Source organism: Dunckerocampus dactyliophorus, chromosome 7 (assembly GCF_027744805.1).
Source record: "Dunckerocampus dactyliophorus isolate RoL2022-P2 chromosome 7, RoL_Ddac_1.1, whole genome shotgun sequence".
NCBI lineage: Eukaryota > Metazoa > Chordata > Actinopteri > Syngnathiformes > Syngnathidae > Dunckerocampus > Dunckerocampus dactyliophorus.
Window position 1 is genome coordinate 1,652,481 of NC_072825.1, and position 23,887 is coordinate 1,676,367.

The window sequence follows — 23,887 nt, forward strand, 5'->3', positions numbered from 1 at the left end:
ATCACAGAGGAGCAAAGCATGCCAGTGACCTCAGTCGTAAGTTTGGGTCAAAAAGGCGAGCGCTAAAAGACAATCTTGGCAGAGCGTCGTTACGAAGCCATTACGTGTTTGTAAGGGATGACATTTGGAGGACATTTCCTGCTTGCATCACTCGCTCCAATCCTTACACCCTTACCGTCGCTAACGTCACGTAGCACAAAGGAACGTATCAGTAAAAACCCAATACTCAGTCGAATGATCCATTTGTGCTGCTATCTTTGAGTAGCGGCTCTTGGGGGTCTCTGCATGTCAAAACCTATTATTATATTGTGTTTTGTTTTTTTACATTTAAAATGAATTAAAATCAAATCAAATAATGTGTATTATTTATTTTTAATTGTAAAATAAATAATTGATTCCTTATTGGTTAATTTGTTTAATTAATAAAAATTAATGTTTAATTAATTAATATTTAGTTTTTATTGTTTACATTTTTTTTTAATTTTGAAAATATTAATTCCATGACAAAAACATCCAGTGCTGGTCTTCTTTTTTCCTTGGCGGCATGATGTGATGCGAATTGGCGACGCGTCAGTGGTGAGTGACGTTTCAGCGGGCTTCCTGGGTTTCGGCACCTCTGCGCTGTCCACGCCGGCGGCCGCTGGGGGGGTTTCCTTGGCGCATGAAGTGATGTGAAGAAGGCGGTGCTTCTTAGTGACGTTTCAGTGGCAGCTGGCTGCGTTTTTTTTCCCGAATGCAATCAGAATGTTTGGAACGTTGTTGGAATAACATAAGAATATTTTGAGTGCAGTTAGAATACCTTTCGAATGCTGCTTGATATTTTGCCACTTCAAATCCACCGCGTTCAGGCTGGCAACAAGAATGGGCCCTAATATTTGGAATGCCCTCAGAATGCAGTCAGAGAGTTTAGAATACACTTTGAATTTGCAGGAATAAACCACATTCACCATTTGAATCCCAACAGTATTCTGGCTAATTGTCTTTCTACTGTGACCAGGGTATAAAGGTTTCATACCTCGCTTGATGTTAGAGTGAAACGAGCTCCCTCTCCCCTCGAACCTGAGCATGAATGAAGCCGAGCCAGGAAGTGAGAACTCACACTCCGTTTCCTGTTTTTCTGAAGTATTCCAGGCAGGAGCGTTGACACGGTTTCATCTTTTTTTTCCATCTAATTTGCCGAGTCCAGACTAAAGCCTGACCGGTACGCTGCACTGGGTGTCCTCGTCCTGTCCAAGTGTCAGCACAAAGAGCAAGCGCAGCGCGGAGGAACGTTTATCTATTTATCTATTTGTCTGTTTGTGTTCAAAATAGCTTGAAAAGCTCTGAATGGATTTGGATGAAATTTGGAGGAATTGTCGGAAATAGGATATGGAAGAACTTATTCAATTTTGGGGGTGATCTGGATCACCGTCAGGATCCAGGAACTTTTTAAAAAAGATTCTTTAACATTGCGAGATAGGACCATTTTCGGCATTTGTGCATATAACTCCACAAAAATGGTCAGAGCGCTTGGAAAAAAATACAGGCCAAGTTTCCAACAGGTTCTACAAAATACCAAAGACTGATCCAAAAAATGTAGGATTATTATTGTGGTGTGCATCACAGTATGGGGGGGAACTACGGCGCTTGGGGTCTGCGCTGTCCGAGTGCTTCTCTAGTTATTATTTTGCTGCTCATCTCTTGTTAAATCTGCAAAGCTCTTTCTGACACTAATAAAAGTGTCAGCATAGATACAGATGTCACACGTTTGCCCGGCAACTTGTTGCTAGGCAGAATTCTTCGGGTCAAGCCTTTGTGCCTCATGGGCTAATTGGCCTACAGCAGTTGTGCGGCGGCATTGCAAGGATGCCAGCCTGTTGACTAAGTCCAGTATGACACACTTTAAAAAACATGGAGCACTCCTCGGTCCATCAGTCCAGTAGAAAGCCTTTTTGACCTTTTAGGGCTGCCGTAGCTTATTCTTCCGCATGTTCGCCAACGCATAAGTAGTCAAAACAACTCATAAACTCTTTTAGGACTGTTTACATGCGTTTTAAGTGAGCCATACCTGTTTTCACAGTGTGTTTATTAGGCGGTCACATGTATTCGAAACCTTTGTTTAGTGTAGAGGTGTACCAATTTTCCGCACGGCACACATTGAGTGAGGGGCAGGAAGTGTACCTCGTGTCTCTACTCTATAAACAAATGCAGTGCAGCCCAGCTTTTGGCTACCAGTAGTGCCAAGGAGAAGCTGAAGCTTGAAAAACCAAGCAATTTTGTTTTGTTGGCAAAACATTTGGATGAAAAACTGAGGTTTGACTGTAATGATGTTGCTTTTATGCAACACTTTGCTAGGATTTCAGAGACAGAACAGTTAGTTTCAATCGTACAAGTCTTAGGAATGGAACATTTTCCCTTTGATTTGAACAAGACTTGTAGATAGCGGGAAAACATTGCAACGCAAACATAAAATATCCAAATAGAATATAAAATTATTGTAAATAAATGTTTTGTAAATTATTATATTTTTCATTCTTTTTATTATATTTTCATTCTTTAAATTACATGATATTGTATAAGTATTTTTTAAATGAATTAAATGAATAATATATAAGTTCAGATTTTATATGTTAAAATCTGACATTCGTGTCTTTTTTTTTTTAAGAATGATATAGCTTTACTAGTTTTTATTTTGAGATATTTGTTCATATTTTGGGCGTGTGAAAACCTAGGTTTCACTGCACCTGTAGTATGCTTTCTAGTGTGTGTATTTGTGGAGGATTGTACGTACTGTAGAATTACCGGCTAGCAGTTCAGTTCTTTATGTTTCATTTTAAAAGTCATTCAAGCACTTTGTTTCCTGACGTGACCTTAAAACTGGGGTCCACACCAAACCGTGATTATGGCGTACAGGCCACCTTGAGTAACCCCCACGTAAACGACTACACAAGTGTCAACATGAGAATAAACAATACTCATGTGAAACATAACATGTGGTTTATTTGGCTTCATGCAGGTAAGCTGAGCACCTTTCATGTGTGATATTTAGACATTTCTGATCTATGCGTGGGTGTTTTGGTGTTCACAGTGGGTGTGTGTTGTGCAGACGTGTATTTGATGACGTCCTCGCATTCATGTTTGTGTGCATTGGGCAGGGGCCTGATTCTGACTGATGATACCAAATTCCGTGAGTGTTTTTTTCCGTTGCCGCGATCCGTACTTCAGCGAGGCCTTGGCCGCCATCTTTGTCTCTCCGGGTCGCCTTTTGCCAGGAAACCACCTCGACAAACGTCGAGCTTTTCTGCTCGGAATCATTTTCCAGTGCGGGGGTTCGGCTTGGGTGGCGTTTTTGGACCTTGACAGTCAACATGGCGTCCCCGTCGCTGCTTGAAATCCGTGGGCGTGTTTATCCTCGTTTCTCCGGCGTGCGCTCACGTTACATTTTAGGGTGTGCGGCGTGATGATTGTTTCTCCACGTCCCCAGTGTGTTGCTAAGGGTCTCAAAGCCCCCCCTCCCTCCTCTCTTCTGAATCCAAACATGTGCCAGTCCCATTGCGGTCTCAGTGGAGCTTGTGCGCCAAGGCCAGAATCCAGATGAGAAGGATTATGTCTTTACAGTAACTCTGCTTTTTAATGTGAGGGGGGGTTTTAGCAGCGGAGGGGTGGGTGGTGGGGATTTGGGGAGAGGAGGGGGGGGTTGTGGTGCATGTGTCACATAACTGCTTGTTATTGTAAGAGCGGGATTGTTCACTTGAGTCACAAAAGAGAACGCTGGCCAGTGTTTTCTGTCAGCAATCAAAGCTCCATCATTGATCTCTCCTTGAGGACGCGTCACGTCACATGACTTTTTGGCCTCGTGCGTTATTACTTAAGAGGGAAAACGTCTTAAAATAGTTACAGCTGTTAAGATTGTTGTCATCGCTGCATGAGTCAGGCAACGGTCTGGCATTAAGTTGAACAGAAATAGTCTCATCCTGATGCCGTAAAACCTTCGTTAGCCTCCCGTTTCAATGAGCTTAGCTCCCATTCAAGTGTAAAAGGAAGCCAACCACTGCTAATGTTGAAGCTCAAAAACGACAAAGCATTCTTTGGTCCCACTTGTGTCGACAGCCTGTCTATGTGGACCAACTCATCAAGTCCTGGTCCACCGTGTTCTTCTTCTTATTATATAAAACGTGTCCGCTTACTGTACGTTGACATGGACGTACAGTACATGGTCGACCGCAAAAAATGGTCCGGTTATGTCGACAGCATGTCCATGGCGTTGTTGACTTCATCGTTATCGCTAAGCAGCGTGACGTCACTACTGTCTGCACAGCATTAAAATGTGCACACAGTCACTTCCTGTTTAGTGCAAAGTATGCTTCAAAGTAAAAGCACGGTGGTATTAACCTGGATCCTACCACAGCAACTAACAAAATGCACACATTTATTTATTTTAAAGATTTATTGTATTTATTCATAGATAATATAATATATAATAATTTTAAAAAAGCATGTGTCACTTCCACATCTTTGAGGGTTATTGACTACACGCAGGCTTTTGTGTTGCAATAATAATAATAATAAAATAATAATGATAATAATAATATAAAAATGTGTTCTTTGTCTCTCAATGGTAGCAATTAAACTATTTAAGTTACATTGTGTAAAATAAAAAAATACACATTCAAGTTGTCAGTTGTCCGTATTTACCATTTGTTTTATTGGGATTTTAAAAAGCCAAAAAGTCATTGGCATGTGTAGCTGTGCTGGAAAAAATGGCAAAAAAGTTCAGTATTTTTAAAAGCGTTATTGAAAAAAAATGGGAAAAAATAAATTAGTATTGATAATGAAAAAAAATGCCAAAAAAGTCATCAGTATCAGTATCGAAAAAAATGCAAAAAAAAAAAAGAAATTGGTTGTGGAAAAAATCCAAAAAGCATTCAATGTTGGTTTAGAAAAAAAGCCAAAAAAGTCATCACTATTGGTCTAAAGCAAATGGAAAACAGGTCATTGGTATCAATATCAGTATTTTAAAAAATGCCAAAAACATAATCGGTATCAGTATCACAAACAAAATGCCAAAAAAAAACCATCGCTATCGAATTTGTTTATTTGAAGTAATTGGTATTGGAAAAAACAGCCAAAAAAGTAATCAAGTATTGGTATTAAAAAACTGTCAGTATCGAGAATAAAAGCCAAAAACGTAATCGCTAGTGCTAGAGAAAAAAAAGGACAAAACAATCAATATCGGAATTGGGACGAAAGCCCAAAAACGAATCACTATCACTATCAGTATCACTATCACTCAATCGGTATCAGTATTTAAAAAAAGTAATCAGTATTGGTATCGAAAAGAAAGCTGAAACATGAATCAGTATTGTTATCGGGAATAAAAGACAAAAAGGTCATCGGTATAGAAACAAAATGCCATAAAGGCAATCGGCGGTATAAAAAAAGATGCCAAGAAAGTAAGACTATTGTTTTTGGGCAGCGTCTGGTATTGCTTATCACTACGGAGCAGCGCTGGCATGATTGATATTTATGACACGAGGCGTGAGCATTTGGATTCACTCCATCTTGCACCTGTGACACGTTTCATCCCGCTTGCACTTTATCACTCTTTGTTGTCAGCGCGGTTGCCGCGGGAACAAAAGGCAGCAGCTCTGACACTTGTGTTTTTGTTTCTCTCTCTTTTTTGTCACTTTGCATCTGCAGCTGCATCACATTACAATAAAAAGCGAGCTTCAGCCGCGTTGACAAAGCAAAAAACGCCGAGTGTGAGCTGCTGCACATTGACATGATTGAATATTCTCTACTGCGCTGCAGCCAACACGTCCATTAGAGCAAATAATTCAACTCCTCAGGAAGTTGAAATAATTGAACTGCCTGCTTCCTTTGTGGATCCTGCGCGGGTCTTTCTAGAAAACATTTCTTGCGCTTAAAGAGGGGAGAATAATGTTGAGCTGTCAGTGCTGGTGTGTGATTGAAGTGAACATCACGGCTACAAGTGTCTTTAGAGGGGAACATGAAAGCAGCACATGTTTATGTTTGGCCTTTGTTGCGGCTCCGCTCCCTCCTCAAAGTCTGCAAAGAGCATTGCTGCGCTCACACCGTACAATACTTGTATTAGTGTGTGTGTGGGGGGGTCTTTGGCTGTTCACACTGATGAATTGAGCAAAAATGTCAACAGATACTAAATTCATTTATTTCTCTGACGTCGTTTCAGTGAAGTTATTCGATGCGTTTGTAACATCTTTGTTGTGTGAAAGCACATTAAGCAGCACAGTGGCTCTGTGTCAGTTTAAAGAGCCACATAAAAGTCTTTGCAAAGCAGATGGAGTCCTCTATTTTCAGTTTCACTTTCAAGATGATGACGTGTCAAGAGTCATTTTGCCTATCTTGTGCATTTTAATGAAGGTAAAATGGAAATGTCAGGGCTTCTAATGTTGATCCCTGTGGGACGCTGGGAAAGCTGGTGTAGGATTACATTTTTTTTTCAACCAAAAAAACATAAGAACACCACCACCAGCTAGCAGATGTTAGCAATACTGGTTTAAAAGAACACATTGTACAAAAAATGTGCACAGTTGTCATTATTATGAATGAAACTGCATAAAAATTGGCGGGAATGGAAGATAACGTGAATGGTCACATAAGCCTTCTCAGGAAGGCGAGCAACAATTTTCAGTCATGCTGTTGTTGCAGTAGGCTACACATTCAGTGATAGCTAACATTAGTAGCTAAATTTAGCCAAATCGCTGTCATTAGCCCTCACTCAAACATACCGTATTTTAAATACATACCGTCGCTCCGGGGTATAAGTAGGAAGAAAAAAACATATATAAGTCGCATTTTTGGGGGGAAATTTATTTGATAAAATCAGAGACTAAGAACGGACATTTCATCTCGCAAAGCAAGTTATAGTAATAACAATAAAATGGAGAACAGCAGGTTAAATAGGCTAACATTTGAATAGTTATTCAGATCACTCGAGCCTAAACAACACAACATAACTAGTTTACTTGCATCTTGTAATCTGCAGAATAGGATTTTCTTTTTGGGGGTGTTTTTGTTGCATCTTTCTCAGTTGTCTTTATAAGTTGATGTTTACATTGTACGTTTTCAGTGGCACAGGAATGATGGGAGCAGCAGATACTGGCACACAAGCCTAGAGCGCCCTCTCGCCGCATACATACTGTATGGAAGTCGCTCCGGAGTATAAGTCGCAGGAGCAGCCAAACCTTGAAAAAAAGTGTGACTTATAGTCCGGGATGTACGGTAACGGTAATACGTTCTACATCGGGCGTAGCTTACATACACAAAGCAGGAAGAGGGCGGAGTAAAATGCTTGGTCTACGTTCAAATGTTAGCGTCCTCTAGGCAGGAACGGGCCACATACGGTCCCTTTAGGCTAGAGAAGGCTCTCTATTATAATGGCAGACGGCAGCACAGTGTAGCTCCCCACAGTCACACAGTGTCTGACGCTCTTTTCTAGCTTTATTCTTACCTGAACACATCAGCAGCAGTGCAATCCAACCATACATGTATCTCCTACTCCAAACAAACACGTCTCTACTCCGTACGTTGCAACAACACGTCCTCATTGTCACGAGACGGACCGTGAGACGTGTTACTTTGTAACTCTTAATGCGGAAGAGTGAATGAAAACTGGGACATTTGAAAAGCGAGGTTTGACTGAACGCTGGACGGGTGTGGACGTTTTTGATGGATGTAAAGAAGCTGGGAGTTGGCGTGATGTCTTTTTAAAGCTGAGCTGCAGGAAGGAAAGTTCTGGAAGACTCAAAGATCATCTGATGGGAATTAAATACAACGAGTGCATTTTTTTTCTCGAGACATTTATTATCGAATGTGTTGTTTATTAGATTCTTGTTGCAGTTTTTGGTTTTAGGAAATGGTCTCAGAAAAAAGGGACAACTTTAAACATTTGCCAGGCCATATATTTTGTTGCAGTATTGTTCGCTGTTGTTTTTTCTTCTCTTGTGTGTGTGCGTGTGTGTGTGCGTGTGTGTGCGTGTGTGTGCGTGTGTGTGTGCGTCAGCGTGTCAGCGGTTGTTAGCTGCAAGCATCCAAAAATGATTGCAAAAACTGTCGCTGCTTGTTGCGTTCCAAGAGAAAAAGATTGAGTTTTCCAAGAAAAATCAAGCTTGCCTCCTTGAAGAGTCGGGTTTCCGCATGATGACAACACCACCTGGAGCTCCACTTGTCTACCTGCACCCCCGCACCCTGCAGCCCAGTCCCACTCCAAAACAACTCCGTTTAAACCTCGTTAAGTGCACCCCCACCCCGCCCGCCCGTTGTTTGTCAGCATTTAAGAATCCCCGTGCGGTTTGGAGAATTTCTCTAACGAAGCACAATTAAAAAGAAGAGAAGCTAATGAAAAATATGAACCCCAACTTCCATGGGGTTGATGACTCCCCCTAATAGGAGCCATGTGCCTCCTCGTAAAAGTCTGTCTTGGCGGGTAGGAGTTGTGAGGCGTTTGTTGCCAGAGAGTCAATTACCCCCTGAATGCGGGGGAGTGTAGCGGCGGGCGAGCAGCGCCCTATCACGAAATAAATCACGCTGCCAGCTTCGCCACGCCAAATCTCCAGCAGTGATAGCCGTCAATCACGGGCGTGTAAATCGGAGAAAATGAGGCGCTGCCGAGGTGTTTATGGCGCACAAACACATCAAACAGCCCGCAGTACACATTGCGTTGTTTACTGCAGTGGTCCCCGACCTTTTTGCACCCACCTTTTTGCATGCATGCTGATATCTGTATGCAGGTCGCAGGAGCACACGCACGCCACTAAAACGGAAACTGTGAGACGCCGTACTATTTTCAAGGGCACCGTACGTACTGATAATGAAGCGATACTTTTTGTGGGTTTGATCAGTAACTACGAAACACCCGAAGTACACAGTACAGGTGGATGAAAGCTTGGATTTCTTTGCTTTCTAATTTGGTGTACGTGTTGAAGCATTTGATTCAGGCATATGAGAAATACAGCGAGAGGAGCAGGTCTAGAAATACACGCTCTGTCATCTTTAATAACGCAACGTGCCGCTCCAGATAGCGCGGCTAATATGGAGAGGACATTTTGCAAAGATTTGCAAACAAAATGATTTTTACCTAAATTATAAAAAGGCTGATTTTGTGTACAAATAAAAAAAAAGTTCTCATGAAACAATAATTTTATTTTTTTTTATTTTGTTTTTTTTTTAATTAAATCTTTCCTAAAGTTTTATTTATTTTTATTCAGTTTTTTTTTTTGTTGTTGTTGTTGTTTTTGTTTTATTTTCTGGAAGTTTTGTTTTCAATTTCGGAAGTTTTGTTCACATTTCACCTTCACTTCACATTTTTATTTATTTATTTAATTATTTATTAATTTCTGGAAGTTTTGTTTGCATTTCTCATTGTTTTGTTTGTGCTGATGTACGTACATTCAGCAAAACAACAGAAAACTGTGTCATGTGCATGCCAGGCCAGTAGTCGGCGATGTTACCTGGTAAAGACGCGCTGGTCGCAGTCGTGAAGCAGTAAACGTCCACTCATCTGGAGAAGCAAAGTCACGATCTTGCTGTTTCAATGTAGTCCACCATTGTTGTTTTAGTTGTGAAGCTCCATTTTTGCAGAGAGATCATTTTCTGTGGTTGCATGGAGATGATAAGGTGCTTTTTAAAGAAGTCGACTTGCATTAACAGCAAGTGAGGAGGTGGTGTGACATCAGGGATCTTACAGCAGGGCCGACAGAGCTTATGCCAACATGGCGTCACTTTTAGGCGACGGGACAATGTTTGTACCAGCCTGAGCTGCCCGACGTGTGTTCATTTCTGCCGAGAGGAAAAAAGGTGGCGGGAGGAGGGGAAAAAAAGCTTCCCTTTGGTTCCCTGAGAGCCTAACAGGGACCTGTGTGATGGGATCCAGATGCTGCTGGAGTCCGCATGGAAGGGGACCAGAGAGGAGAGCGGACGCTTCTGATGGATTGAGGTCAGGATGAAGTTGGGAGTCTCATTTCCCTCTCCTCTCTCTTCCTTTTGGACTCGTCCTCATCCGATGCTGTCAGCTGTCAGGACGTCTGCTGGTGTCTTTCGACGGCTGGTGTTTCAGGGCCTCACCTTCATGATGCGTTTCATGGACTCCTTAGTGGCGGGGAGAGCAAACTTTCACCACATTTGGTGTAAGATGGCATCTCAAAAATAATATGTTAATTTAAAATAGACCATATTTTTGATTTGTGTATCTTAAATTGGGCGTCGTGTTTTGGTAAATGAGTCACCCAATCAGTAGTACTTCAGCAACAAGCATTCACACTCACATTCATACCTATGGACCAATGTGGGAGGAAACCGGAGTACCCGGAGAAAACACACGCACGGGGAGAACCCAGGAAGAAAATTTGTTCATGGTAATTTACTATCATGCAACACCACGATTTGCCTAAGAATGTCGGAACTCAAAAGTATTACGTTTAGTATAGTGTAGTAGAATCTAGTACAGTATTGCGTTTAGTATAGTATAGTAGAATCTAGTACAGTAGATCCTCGCTTTTCGTGGCGGTTGCATTCCAGACTTACCAGCGAATAGTGAAAAAAACAAGAGTGAATGAGATGCCCATAAAAATGTCTATTTTTGAGGAGGAACACTGGAAGATAAAACTAGTAAAACTAAGAAAGATAAGAAGAATAAAACACATACAAATAGTAAACACAATGATGAAAAATGAAGAATAAAGATAGGACTAAAAATGACATAAAGATTTAAAAATAAACAAGATAAAAATGGGATAAAGGTAAAAAAAAAATCAGGATAAAATGTAAATATACACTAATCCCTTGTTAATTGCTGTTAATTGATTCCAGACCCAACTGTGATAAGTGAATTATCGCAAAGAAGGATTCCTTATTTATAAATGGAATATTTTGTAGTTATGGCATAGAAAACCTGTTTACTATCTTCGAAATACGTTTTTGAAATTAATTTTAATTAGAGTCCTGTAGACATGAAATAACACCCCTATAGTCCCCTCTACATTCATATTGCCGAATATAATAGCTGTTAGGATTGCTGGCAAGTCCGGGTTGCGTTGACGTCAGTGGAACTCGGTGTTAAAAAAGCGAGCGTGTGTGCAGAGCCATCCAAAACTGCTTTCAGTGCTCACTTCCAAATGCGCAAACCTTACTCCACACTCTGTACTGTTCCTTAGTATTACCATATCTAACGTATTGTGTGGAGATATGGGGAAATAATTACAAAAGCAATCTTCACTCACTCACTGTACTGCAAAAAAGATCCGTGAGGATAATTCATAATACCAAGTATAGAGAACATACAAACCCTTTATTTTTAAAATCACAGATATTAAAATTCGCAGATTTAGTACACTTTCAAACCGCTAGAATAATGTATAAAGTTAATAATAACTCGTTACCCAAAAATCTAATCAAGTATTTCTCAATCAGAGAGGAGAAATATGATCTTAGAGGAAAATTAAACCTAAAACATTTATATGCGAGAACAACGCTGAAAACCCACAGCATTTCCGTGTGTGGAATTAAATTATGGAACGGATTGAGTAAAGAACTCAAACAATGTACAGAGATGAGCAAATTCAAAAAACAATACAAGCAGTTGATGTTTGCTAAATACAAGGCAGAAGAGTCCTGATTGTTCTGTCAGGTTTGTTATTTTATTTTATTTATTTTTTTATTTTCTATTTTATTTTATTTCATTTCATTTTATTTTATTTTGTATTTATTCCATTAAATTTTATTTTTCATTTATTTATTTTTATTTATTTATTTATTTATTTATTTATTTTTTTAATAATTTTCTTTGTTGTGTTTAAAAAAAAAAAAAAAGGAAAGGAAAAAAAAAAAAAGCTTTGTTCTTATTTATTTATTTATTTATTTAGTATTGTCATCATTATTATCATTATTATGAATGTTCTCTCTTTTTTTGGGGGGGGAGGGTTATCTCACCATTATCTATTATGTGTTATCCTGACTATCACTGAAAACATGACATGGAATCCAGGAAGTGAACTACATGTACTGTACTAGATGTAGAATGGATGGGGGGTAGGATTAAATAAGCTTTGCTTCTTCCTACTCCTTTTGGACATGTGGAACTGTCAAAGAATGATTCACGAGATGTATTCCATTGGAACCTTCATGTTCAAATAAACTAAACCAAACCAAACCAAACCAAACCTTATCTGACGCATCGGCATCGTGTAACAGGACAATACGACAATGTAACAACATTTATAGGTCAGAAAAGAGGAAAAGCACACTAGGTGCCCTTTAAAGCTATAGCCGTGTTGGAGAAATATACAGTATATAAATCTCACTTTGCTTTGCCTCACAAAGCTATGGCGCATTCAAGGACCACTGAAAAAAGTGCGTCATCTCAATGTGTGGCGAAAAAGCATCATCATTTTGTGGGATGGTATGTTTATGCTGTGCATTACACACATTTAAAACTTAGGGTAAATGAGATGTGTTTTCTGTGGAAAAAACAGCCAATTTTCAGAGAAAAAAAGTTATTGTTCACAAATGCCGACTGGTGACTGTACGGGAAATCACAGTGACACAAACAAACACGAAACAAAAGAAAAGGCATGTTTCAGTGTTGCATCTCACTGGGAATCCTTGTCTCCTGCGTCATTCAGGACCATGCTGACCGTGCACAATGTCCACCTCCTGCTTCTCCTCTGCTTCCTGCTCCGCCTGGCCTGGTCCCTCAACCCCCGAGATCCCAACGTTTGCAGCCTGTGGGAGAGGTGAGGCCCGCGCTGCAGAAAAACAAACAAATGCTGCAAATGCTACTGCGTAAAATCAAACATATTTTCTCATCCAGTGTGTGACATGATGAAGAGGATGGGGGGGCAAAGGTCGACATTCATCGCAGGCAGAATGTTATATCGCATCCTCTGAGCTCCTTGTTTGGAGAATTCCAAGCCATTGCGTCACTGTGTAGCTGGCATAATGTTATTTTCAACTGCAGGAGGCCGGTGGTCAAAGTGCAGCCTGGGGGCTGTTTTGGGACGCGCAGCTTGTTCTTGATTGGTTTAACAAGAAAACTAAAAAACAACAGGACTAAGTAAAAACGGTGTGATGTCAGGAAAAAAAGGTCAAATGTTCATAGTAATAACACTAATAATCTTATTAATCTTAATGATTCTTAATAATCTGTTTGATTTTAGGGAGGTTCTAAGCAGAGCTTCAAAATGCAAAAAGAAGAAGTGGGAGTGAGACAAAAAAAATTGAGTAGGCAATTTATTGCAAACAAGAACAGTGAAACAGGCTGTTCATCAGCTGATCAAAAGTTTTACACCTTAGCTCAAAACCCCCCAAAATAAAACGTTGAAAAAAGGAGTCAGTAATGAGTAGCTGTGCCATTCTTGTTAATCCCCTCAAAAGTGGTTTTGGGCATGCTTGATGCCAGGAGGCCAGTGGGAACGTTGCTCCAGGTGCTGAAGATGGCTTCACGGAGGGCATCCACTGTTTGGAACTGATGGCCATTTTTGTAAACTTGCCTTGCCATCCATCCCCAGTTGTTGTCCATTGGATTTAGATGAGGGGAACACGCAGGATGGTGCAAAAGAGTGAGCTTATTCGTCTGGAAGAAGTCCTTTGTGAGGTGCAGCGATGTCCTGTTGACAAAGCCAGTCATTACCACACAGACGAGGGCCTTCGGTCATGAGGGATGCCCCCTGCAGCATCTCCACATAGCCGGCTGCCGATTGACGCCCCTGCACAACCTGAAGATCCATTGTTCCATTGAAGGATCATGACGGCGCCCCCTCCACTGTGCCGTGTGGAAAATGTCTCAGCTGGGATCTCCTTGTCATGCCAGTAATGTTGGAAGCCATCAAGGCCGTCAAGATTCTATTTTTTTCTGATCAAAGAATAAAACTTTCTTCCACCATTTAGTGTCCCATGTTTGGTGCGCTCATGCAAATTCCAAACAGACAATTTAGTGGCGTTGAAGGAGACAAGGCCTTTGAAGATCTCACAGATGGTTACTGGACTGCACTTGGCACCAGTAACAACCTTCATTTGGACCGAAGATGGTCCTGTGTCTTGACAGGCAGCCACTAGGATCCTCCAGCTCACGGCCGGTGACATTTTTTTGAGTCTACCACTTGCCTTTTTTGTTCCGTAACCCTCAGGTTGTTTGAAGACGTTTCAAATGACTGTCTTACTGCGTCCAACCCCAGCAGCAATGGTGCGCTTATGCAGCTCAACAATCCCACCGCGTGCAAGGAGAGAAAGCTGTTTTGCCTTTGCCATCAAGAGATCATGACAGTGTGAATACCTGACACACGATCACATTCAATCCACATTTTTGCCAAGATTTTGCCTTTTAAAGGCTGTGCTTGTAAACTTTTGATCAGCTGATGAACTTTTGTCTCACTCCCGTTTCTTCTTTTTGCAGTTTGAACCTCTACTTGGAACCTCCTTAAGATCCAACAGTGGAAAATGTCAATTCTTGCAATTTTTCAACTGGTGTGTAACATCATAGCACATCTACAGTACTGCACGTACTGTTGCCTTTAGCCTGTAAAATGTAAAAATAAAACTTTGCCACATTTCCACTAAAACAACTCTGGTAAAAACACTTTCTTCAATCTTTCCCTGAAAAAAAAAAGCACCTTGTAGCGAAGAGGGTCTTTTGAGGGCCGGGATTTGTGCTGAAGATCGCTGATTGGCAGAGCACACGTGTTGTGTTTCCAATCGTACTCGTTTACATTTCCACTTTACAAGCTTCATTTCCACCATTTGGAAAGTGGAGCAGAAGAAGAGAAGGACACACGACTCTTTTAAGCGTATTTGCAGAGGAAGAAACTCACCCTGATTGGAATGAATTACCCTGAACTGTGTTGTGCGGTGGAATTGCAAACCAGGAAGTTCATGGTCCGAAAAGTTCCTGGAAATGTTTGTGGCTAATGTTTGCTCATGTTTGTGTTCAGCTTCACCACCTCCGTCAAGGAGTCGTACTCGCATCCTTACGACCACGTGACCGAGGAGCCCTGCTCGGACCCTCGGACCAACTACAGATGCCCACGTCACAGGTAACGGCAGCGTCCTTGGCGGCAGTTTGACCGACTTTCTGCTCTTTGAGGTTGGAATGCTTCTGCGGTGTCGTTCTCCTAGGATCACCTACAAGACCGCCTACAGGCAGGCCGTGAAGACCGACTACCGCAAGCGCTACCAGTGCTGCCCGGGCTACTACGAGAGCCGCGACAAATGTGTTCGTAAGTCAAATTGTTACTGAACCATGAAGTGTTGGTAGATAAGATATATGAGTAAAACTCTTTCCAGTGTGTCCCGGCCAGTACAAAGAGTGCTAGACAAAACTGAGTGGAGACCTCTGAAGTAGCGAGATGGTTTTGATTAAAGCTGAAGTAGCTTTGACACATTTCTGTCGTCAGATTAACATTACGCACACGTCAGCTTTTCTCCTACCGCTCAATCTGCTTCGTCAACACGATGATGAGAGCGCCATGCCACATTCTCCAAAATTGAGGGTTTGGCTTTTCTGCGGCCTCTCATGCAGAAGAAGCCGTGTTTGTTCTGGATTCACTGGTGTCGCACTGTGTGAAAGCCCCAAACAGTCCCATCGAGGAAATGATCATATTTTACTTCACGTCGAGGATTTAGCAGCGTTTTTCATAATCTGACCACAAATGAGAAGCAACGCATGATTAAGGGATGATTAACTTGCTGCTTGTGCTTGACAAACACATGAAAACCATGACTTTGACACCTCCAGGTGCATCGTCACCAATGCTAGGATCATGTTATCATGATCAATAATATTAACAGCAACAATAAAAGTCATGGTAATGGTTTAGTTGATTTTAATAACGCATTAATAACACGTTAACGGAAATTTCTTTTAACCGCCCGATTTTTTTGACGTGCGATTAACGTGCGCATGTCCTGTTTGACCCTTGACCCACACCATAGTTTGAGGAAACACAGCGGTGCATGTGGAGCCACAAGCGGGAACAAATATTGAGGAGAAATGGCCAGAGAAAAGGGCATTTTGACTGGTAAGTTTAGCTTCAAAGCCCGACAATGGATCTAATTAGCATTAGCAGCTCTCTTACTAGTCACCAGGAAAGATGTATTGTGTAAAACTCTGAACAGCATCAAATTAAAAGTACTAAATGAATACAGACCCACCGTCCGCCAGTGCGAGCCTGAACTTTGTTTTTCAGAGTTCAGAAATATGCACATTAGCACTCAGTAACGTCATCAAATCTTACCTTTATGGATTCCCGCATAGTATCAGCATTTGGAAGCAAATATGAGCAGCATGTGCGGCACGGGAGAAAGTCAGATGGTGCATTCAAGGGCCGTCAAACAAAGTGGGACAAGACGCCAGTCGCAATGAACAAGCAAAGACTATGGGATTTCTACCTGAATATTATTTTTTGAATAAAATAATGGTCCATTTTCCAAAATTGTTACCCCTTTATATAAAATTTGATGTAGTTATTTACAAAGTATTTTTTAAGTGGTTTTTTTTTTTTTATCATTGCGCCAGAACGTGTGCTTGACAACATCACGTGCTCTTTTGCATAGCAAATCGTATCAAATCGTTCTGTTTTTAAAATACAGGATATCGTTTTTGAATCGTATTTTAACCTGTGTATCGAGATGCGTATCAAATCGTTTACCACAAAGACATTTACATCCGTGCTTATTTCAGATAAAAAAAACTTCTTTCTATCTGTGATTAATTGCAATTAATTATGAGTTAACTATGGACAAGTTAATCCTGATTGCATATTGTAATTGATTGACAGCCCTAATTATAGATATATTATAGATTATATATAATATAATTATAATATACATAATATATTATAAATAATATAATTATAATATATATGATATATTACAATGTATGGCATATAATATGTGCCCTGCGATTGGCTGGCGACCAGTCTAGAGTGCCCCGCCTCTTGCCCGAAGTCAGCTGGGATAGGCTCCAGCATACCCCCGCGACCCTAGTGTGGATAAGATGGATGGATGGATGGATGGATGGATGGCATATAATTATACATCACATATAATTTGTATTCTTTTAATTCCTTTTTTTTTTTGCTCATTTTTTGTTTTTCCCCCACCTCATTAGGCTTGGGCATTCACATGCATTGTCTTCATACATTGCAATCATCTAGTTATATATCATATTAACATATACACTAAGTCCCCAACTTACGAACACAATTGGTTCCAGACGACTGTTCTTAAGTGGAATTGTTCTTAAGTAGGGGAAAAGGTAATATTAGCAATGATATAGGTACTACATGTACGTGTATACATATACAGTATATGTGTATGTATGTACATATGAGTTTGGATGCAGTAGTAATATTAAACCAGGATAATTAATAAAAAAACAATAATAAAAGTGATATAATAATACGTAATGATAAATGTTATTTACCTTTGAAGAGGAGCGATCGAGCATACGTCGTGGAGGAGGAGGAGGAGGAGTTATTGAAAAAAAGGACAAATGGTGGTGGTGGTTAGACTCTTCTAAAAGAGGTAGTGTTCTGTGGGTGGTGTAGAATTAAGCAGGCCTATTAACTCTTCATAAACTTTAATCACACGCTCTGTCCGGGTTGTATCATTTAGCTTTCCATTTAGCTTTACACTGTATCTCCCCAGTCTAACTCTTCCTCTGTTGGTCTCATTAGCTCTAAGGCTGCATTAGCAGTGTCACAGTGCCCTCTACTGGTCAAGCATGTACAGTAGCAGTAGAAATACTGATTGAGCGACTACAAGGCAAAATAAAATAAAATATAGACCAGTCGGCTTGTGTTCATATCCGCGAGTGTTTGCTAGTCAGGTGTTCGTAAGTTGGGGACCTAGTGTATTTATATATATATAATACATATATATGAAATTATTTTAAATTATTATTAACAGCCTTTCATTGATAAGCGCCTTTCAAAACAGGCAGATAAAGGTTAAAAAGGTGAAAGTGAGAAAAAAACAAATCATGTTGAAAAGAAAGGTGGGATAATAAACTAAAGAGTAAATAACAGTCAGACAGTTTGTGCGTGCATGCGTGTGATCGTTAGGTGTGTCCACATTGTCCCATGTTGACTCCCCGTGGTGACTTCCAATGTATAAATAAAGTTTGACGGTCAAACACCGTCAGAGAAAATACTACCTCAGCCGCTGAAGCCCTCTCATAAAGTGTGTCACATACGAGTGGGTTGTGTAATTGAAATATCTCTGATCGTGACATCTGAGGAGTTGTCTTTATTGTCAAATGACATATCATTACAGATAATAACACGCTGTCTTCATCTGATGACATGTTTGCGACAAAAACAATCAGATTTTGTAATTATTTGCCCTGCCGCGTCTGTCTTCCATCAACAGCTCGCTGCACCAAGGAGTGCGTCCACGGCCGCTGTGTGGCTCCAGACCGATGTCAGTGCGAGGGAGGCTGGCGAGGCGATGACTGTTCCAGCGGTATGGAAAGTTCCTCTCTCCTGCCTTATTTATCCTCCCCTTTAAGCCCCCACTAAGTGAATGTGATTGATACAACGCCTGCTTTCCTCCTTCACTGTGCGCACCAGCATTAAACATCCATAAACACTGCACACACAACAAGAATGACATCTTTACGTCAGTCGAGCGGCTTACGGCCATCGCAAACAAGAGGCTTTCCAATGGAAACAAGCAGTGAGTCATTAGTTTGAGCCCAGAAGCAGCTTTAGTGGTCTAGACGCACCTCCACCTCTTAGCCACACTTGGAACATCGTATTAATATTAATAACAGTCAGCCCTACAACTGTGCAGATGTTAGGGGGCCTAACATGGATCCCTGTGGGATGTTGCCACACTAGTATTCACTTTTTTTTATATTTCCAAGAACATCAGAATGAGATTGGAATAACAAACAAGTATTAGGCATTATGGCAAAGGGCTGCGAGGGCAGAGTGCAGCTCTCTCTGTTAGCTTAGCCTTAGCATGTTACTCGCGCGTCCCCAGCGATAGGAAGCTTCCTCAGTGTCACAACCGTTATGAAGTTGTTATGAAGAAGACAAACATTTCACTCTGTGACTCACAGAAATGTTGTCTTGTCCTTAAATCGAGGGTGTCCAAACTTTTTCCACTGAGGGCCATATACTGAAAAATGAAAGGCTGCAAGGGCCACTTTGCTATTTAGTGAAGATATGCTAAGACGTTATGTATATCTCAAGAAAAAAATGCAACTTAGCTTTGTGATATAAGTGAAAATATTATTCGTTTCTACTTCGTGCTTTGCTTTTTTTCCCCAATTTTTGCTGTTTCTTTGCCCAAATAGTTCAACCTTCTTCTGAAATAAACTTTGCCAATTTTCTTCTTGTAGTAATATGACTTTATTTCCGTAATATCTGGACTTTATTCCCATAAGTATTAAAATTACAACTTTATTTTGTTTAGTTTGTTTTCCATAATTTTACAACTTTAAAAAAGTATTTTTTTTGTAATAGTTCAACTCTGTGCTACTAAAATGACAAATTACTTTTTTCTCATTAGAATACAACTCTTGACTTTATTCTCGTTGTTTTTTTAATTTTAATTTTACAACTATTTCAACTTTCTTCTTGTAAATGTTGTTTTTGTAATATGATGACTTTATTCCCGTAATATTTGGACTTGTAACTTTTTCCGTAACCTAATTTTCCAAACACTGCAACTTTATTTGTTGCTTTGTTTGTCTCTTATAATATTATGACTTTTTTTTCCTCTTACTACTGCTACTAAAATGATGTTATTTTTCTTCATAATATTACAACGTTATTGTCATAAAATTACAACTTTTTCTTGTAAGATTACAACTTTTTTTCTATTTTTTTTTATTTTAGTTTTCTTGGTTAATTATATTTTGAGAATGTGTCGCGGGCCGCACTTTGGACACCGCTGCCTTAAAATAAAGCAAGAAGGGCAAAATTAGCAGAAGATTTATGATCAGTGCATTACATTTTGAGGTTCTAGAGTCAGCAAAGAATGCTATATTACAGTACAGTCATTTGGTTTCTTTTATAGGACATTACTGCCATTACTGTTTATGAATGTAAACAAACTAGTGATGTGATGCTAGTTAAACAGACACAAAAGCTCTCATAGTATACCAGTCGACGTTGGCATTTGAAAATACGGGAAATTCCATTTCAAAGCAAGAAAAATGAAAATATTCCTGTGCGACCTTGCTGGCGTGCTTTTAGGAGTTTGTGTTACGCCAATGTTGCCCGACTTAGACGTAGACTTAAACAGACTTTATTGATCCACAAGCTGTGCCAGAGTGGATTTTTTTGTCATGACAGTGAAAATATGGGAAACCGAAGGGCATCGGGAAAGAAGGGCAAAACACGTGAGTTTCCCGAGGAAAACGAGAGGGCTGACAGGTATGCCTCATAGATAGAATGATCATTTTATCTGTTTACTATGCTAATGTCAGGGGTTGTAACATTGATCCCTGTGGGACACCGCTATGGAGTGTTTACGACAGACAAGCTCTTTAAATTGTGATTTTGAGCCACTAGTGAGGCTCCAAGTGCTTCTCATATCCGTGAATGCCAAACCTTTTTATTTCCACTGTGGCGTCACAAAAGTCCACGGCCCCAAAAGCGGCTCATCCAGAGCTGTTTTTCTTTCATCAAGTGTGAAAGGCGGGCAGCATCTCGCTGGCGGCTGTGACGACTTTCCACAACCTTCAGCCTGTTTCATTTGGGTCAGAAGTACACTGCTTTATTTTTTTTCCTCCGCAGAGAGCAAAAGAGAGAGAATTTGCTTTAACGGGTCGCAGTTGCTGTCTTGACGGAGGGATGACGGGAAGAGGAAATGGAAAGAATGACCCCACTCTCTCGTCTCACTCACTCTTTCTCACTTTTCTCCATCTTGCCTTACGCTCCCTCTGTCCCCTTCCCCTCGCTTTGAACGTCTTATTTTTCTGTGCTTTTCTACTACGTCTCTGGTTTACAACCGGGTGTGTGGCGTTGCCTAAGTGTGTGAAAGAGGAGAGGGCTTTGAGGTTTGCACTCAAAGTAACACAAAGAGGGAAGGAGATGGAAAAATGGGAATATTATGAGGGGGGATGGGAGTGCAGGAGTGGCTTATTCGGAGAGAGAATGTCATTCTGTCGCATTTTACACTTAGCTTGGATGCACAGAAAAGCCAAGGAAGAGACTAATTATTGTGCACAGAGTGGTCATCTCTAAAACGCACAAAGTAGCAATTAAAATCCCATCAAAAAGGACTTTAAAAGTCAGCGTACCGCAGCTGCTTTTGAAGGTGCTTCCAGTGGAGCGCAGGCCTGTGGTTTGGTATTTGAGAGAGATATTACATGTCACGATGTGTTCAGTGGAGGAAAATGTGGATCAGGATTTTTAAAAAAAGTTTATCTACTGAGTGGAAAAAGAATGAATGACGAGTGGAATATTAATAACGGGAGAATTTGCTTTTTTTTTTTTTTTCATTTTGTGGGATTAGCGTTTAATCAATAAAATGTGTCAACCTCTCAAAGGTTCTCGCGTCATCAAAACCCCAAACCAGGCTGCAAATTAGAAGCTGATGGTGTATGATAGATAGATTGATGTTCTATTGGGTTCTTATACTGATCCCCGTGGAACACGGTGGGCTCTATACCGTACGTCATATATACCAGTGGCGTGCCAGGTCCAGCAAAGCCTTCTCTGCTGGCCTAAACACTACCAGAAGCAACTTGAATTCTAGCATTTATTCCATGAAATTGCATTAATTTATTCCCAACAGTCCCTATCACAGAACCCTGTGGGACACCGTTACACACAAATACAATCCTTTTTAGCAGCGGTCACCAACCTTTTTGAGTCCGTAGACCGGTTTGCATTCCACCAAACCTCTGGTGGACCGCAGAGAAAGAAGTTGGAAAAATATCAATCTATTTGTGGCAGCACCGGAGAAAGTTATACGTAACTTTCACGTTGTCCAACAGCACACAACTACTGTGCGTTCAAGGACAGTCACAGTTAATTGGTTCCAGACCCGACCGTGATTCTGCAAAGTGGGACTCCTTATTTATAAATGGAATATTTTTGAAGTTAGAGCATAAAAGCCTGTTTACAACCTTCTAAATTTGGGTTTTAACATTATTAGCCTCTAGACCCTCTAGATACCCTCTAGCGTTAAATAACAGCCCTATAGTCACATTTACACTCCTATTTCCCAATACAGTAGACGTAGTCTGAGAAATAAGCCATTTAAAACATAAATACAATTCATGCTCGTCACAGGAAGTGACGTTTTAGCTGTATAACGGCCACAACAGTAACCCGTGTTATTACTAGGATTATTACGTTATTATTATTGTGCCTGTTGAGATCATTCAAACCAATAAAAGCCTGTTGTTCTTACTGACACCTAGTGAGCATTGTAGAATACTGCATATTAAAGGCGTCTTCTGAATGCTTTATATTTGTATTTTAGTTCATTTAGCCATTTTTATGCTGGAAAATGCTTAATTTAGACAAAAAAATACATAAACTTGCTTATAAATGTACTTTTTTGCCTAACAGGCCATATTCAAACACAAAACAGAATGATTTATTAATTCATATATATTTTTTATACCATGGTAGAGTGAAGCTGCGAAATTTGAACCAGGAATGGCGGTATATTGTTTTTCCAATAAAATTATAGATCTTCCAAAATTGATATGCATTTCTATAAAATTTTATGTAGTTATTTACCAAATCAATTTTTTTTATGTGTTTTTTTTTTTTTATCATTGCCTTTGAAAGCTTTTCATGGCCGGTATTTGGGTCCCCTGCTTTATATTTACTTATCATATTTATTAGACGTTTTAGTCGTTTTGGTGAGCGTAGGGCCTGAGACAGATGTTAATCACCGTGCTCCTAAAGAACACTTGGGACGTCATGCAGTGTTTCGAAGTTGTTACTGTGCGTTGCAGGCCAAGGTCTGTGTAAACACGACGGCTGCACCAGCTGAATTTCTCATTAGTCAACATGACAGCGTGCGGCCGAGCCCCCTCGCCCGAGTCCGTTTCCGTTTAGACAGAAGAAGCAACAACAGTCCTGCCTCAAGTAGGCCGGGTAAACACTGGCAGCGCCGTTTGCTCCGAGCCAAATTTGGATCTACTGGAGACCCTTTTGGGAGCGGCAGCTTTACAAAAAAAAGATTTTTAAAGAAAGGGTGGGAGGTTGTGGGGGCTGTTATCCACAGGCTTTTCTTGTGCATAGATGCTCCCCGGATCAGCTGTGATTTTAAAAATAACATTCACTGAGGTGGCCATGAAATTGTTGGCGCCATTCTTCATTTTGAGAGAACGGACGCGCTTCCGTCAATGACATCATCGAGTATCACATGATGTGCATCCGCCCGTCCCAAAACACGACCCGGTGGACGGAACGCTCGCTCGAGTCTCTCAACTGAAATCCAAACCCTGTGTGAATGTCCTGTGCCGCCTGAAACCAAGCGTCAAACGCTCGTCCATCTTGTGATCTCCATGCAAATCTCCTTGTCAATTTCTTTTGGATGGGAAAACGACACTCCTGAGCTGAAGGGGGCGCGTCTGAATGGGGGGGGTCAAAACCACAGTTTGTGCAAGGGTGTTCTGTTCTTTGTTTCTCTGTGGCCAAATGCAGTATACTGATTTTTTGGGTCAGTAATTGAATCATTTTTCAGAAAAATGTGCTTTCCATGACATCGTTATGTGCTACCACACAGTGTGTGCGTGTGTGTGCGTGTGCGTGTGAGTAAGCACTAAACAGGCGTGATTGTCGTGAGTTACGGTAAAGACTCTTTAGCTGGAAGATGACTGGAAAACGTATGAAAGTGTACGGCTGTTTAAGTGCCAAGGTGGATGGAATGCGTGCAAAAGTGTCTCTTCATGTAGTTT

The 23,887-nt window shown here is 40.6% G+C and overlaps 1 protein-coding gene across 5 annotated transcripts in view; it reads left to right on the top strand.

Annotated features, from left to right (window-relative positions):
• The window catches only part of pear1 (platelet endothelial aggregation receptor 1), a 68,545-nt gene that overhangs the window by 30,110 nt on the left and 14,548 nt on the right, over window positions 1-23,887 (top strand). For 4 of the 5 annotated variants that reach the window (XM_054781157.1, XM_054781155.1, XM_054781158.1 and 1 more), the window contains 4 exons: window positions 12,639-12,749; window positions 14,943-15,044; window positions 15,127-15,227; window positions 18,382-18,474. In XM_054781157.1, the coding sequence (XP_054637132.1) occupies window positions 12,643-12,749; window positions 14,943-15,044; window positions 15,127-15,227; window positions 18,382-18,474 (403 nt within the window). In that variant the 5' untranslated portion in view covers window positions 12,639-12,642. The remainder of the gene's footprint in view (window positions 1-12,638; window positions 12,750-14,942; window positions 15,045-15,126; window positions 15,228-18,381; window positions 18,475-23,887) is intronic. The other variant, XM_054781159.1, reaches the window with a different exon arrangement.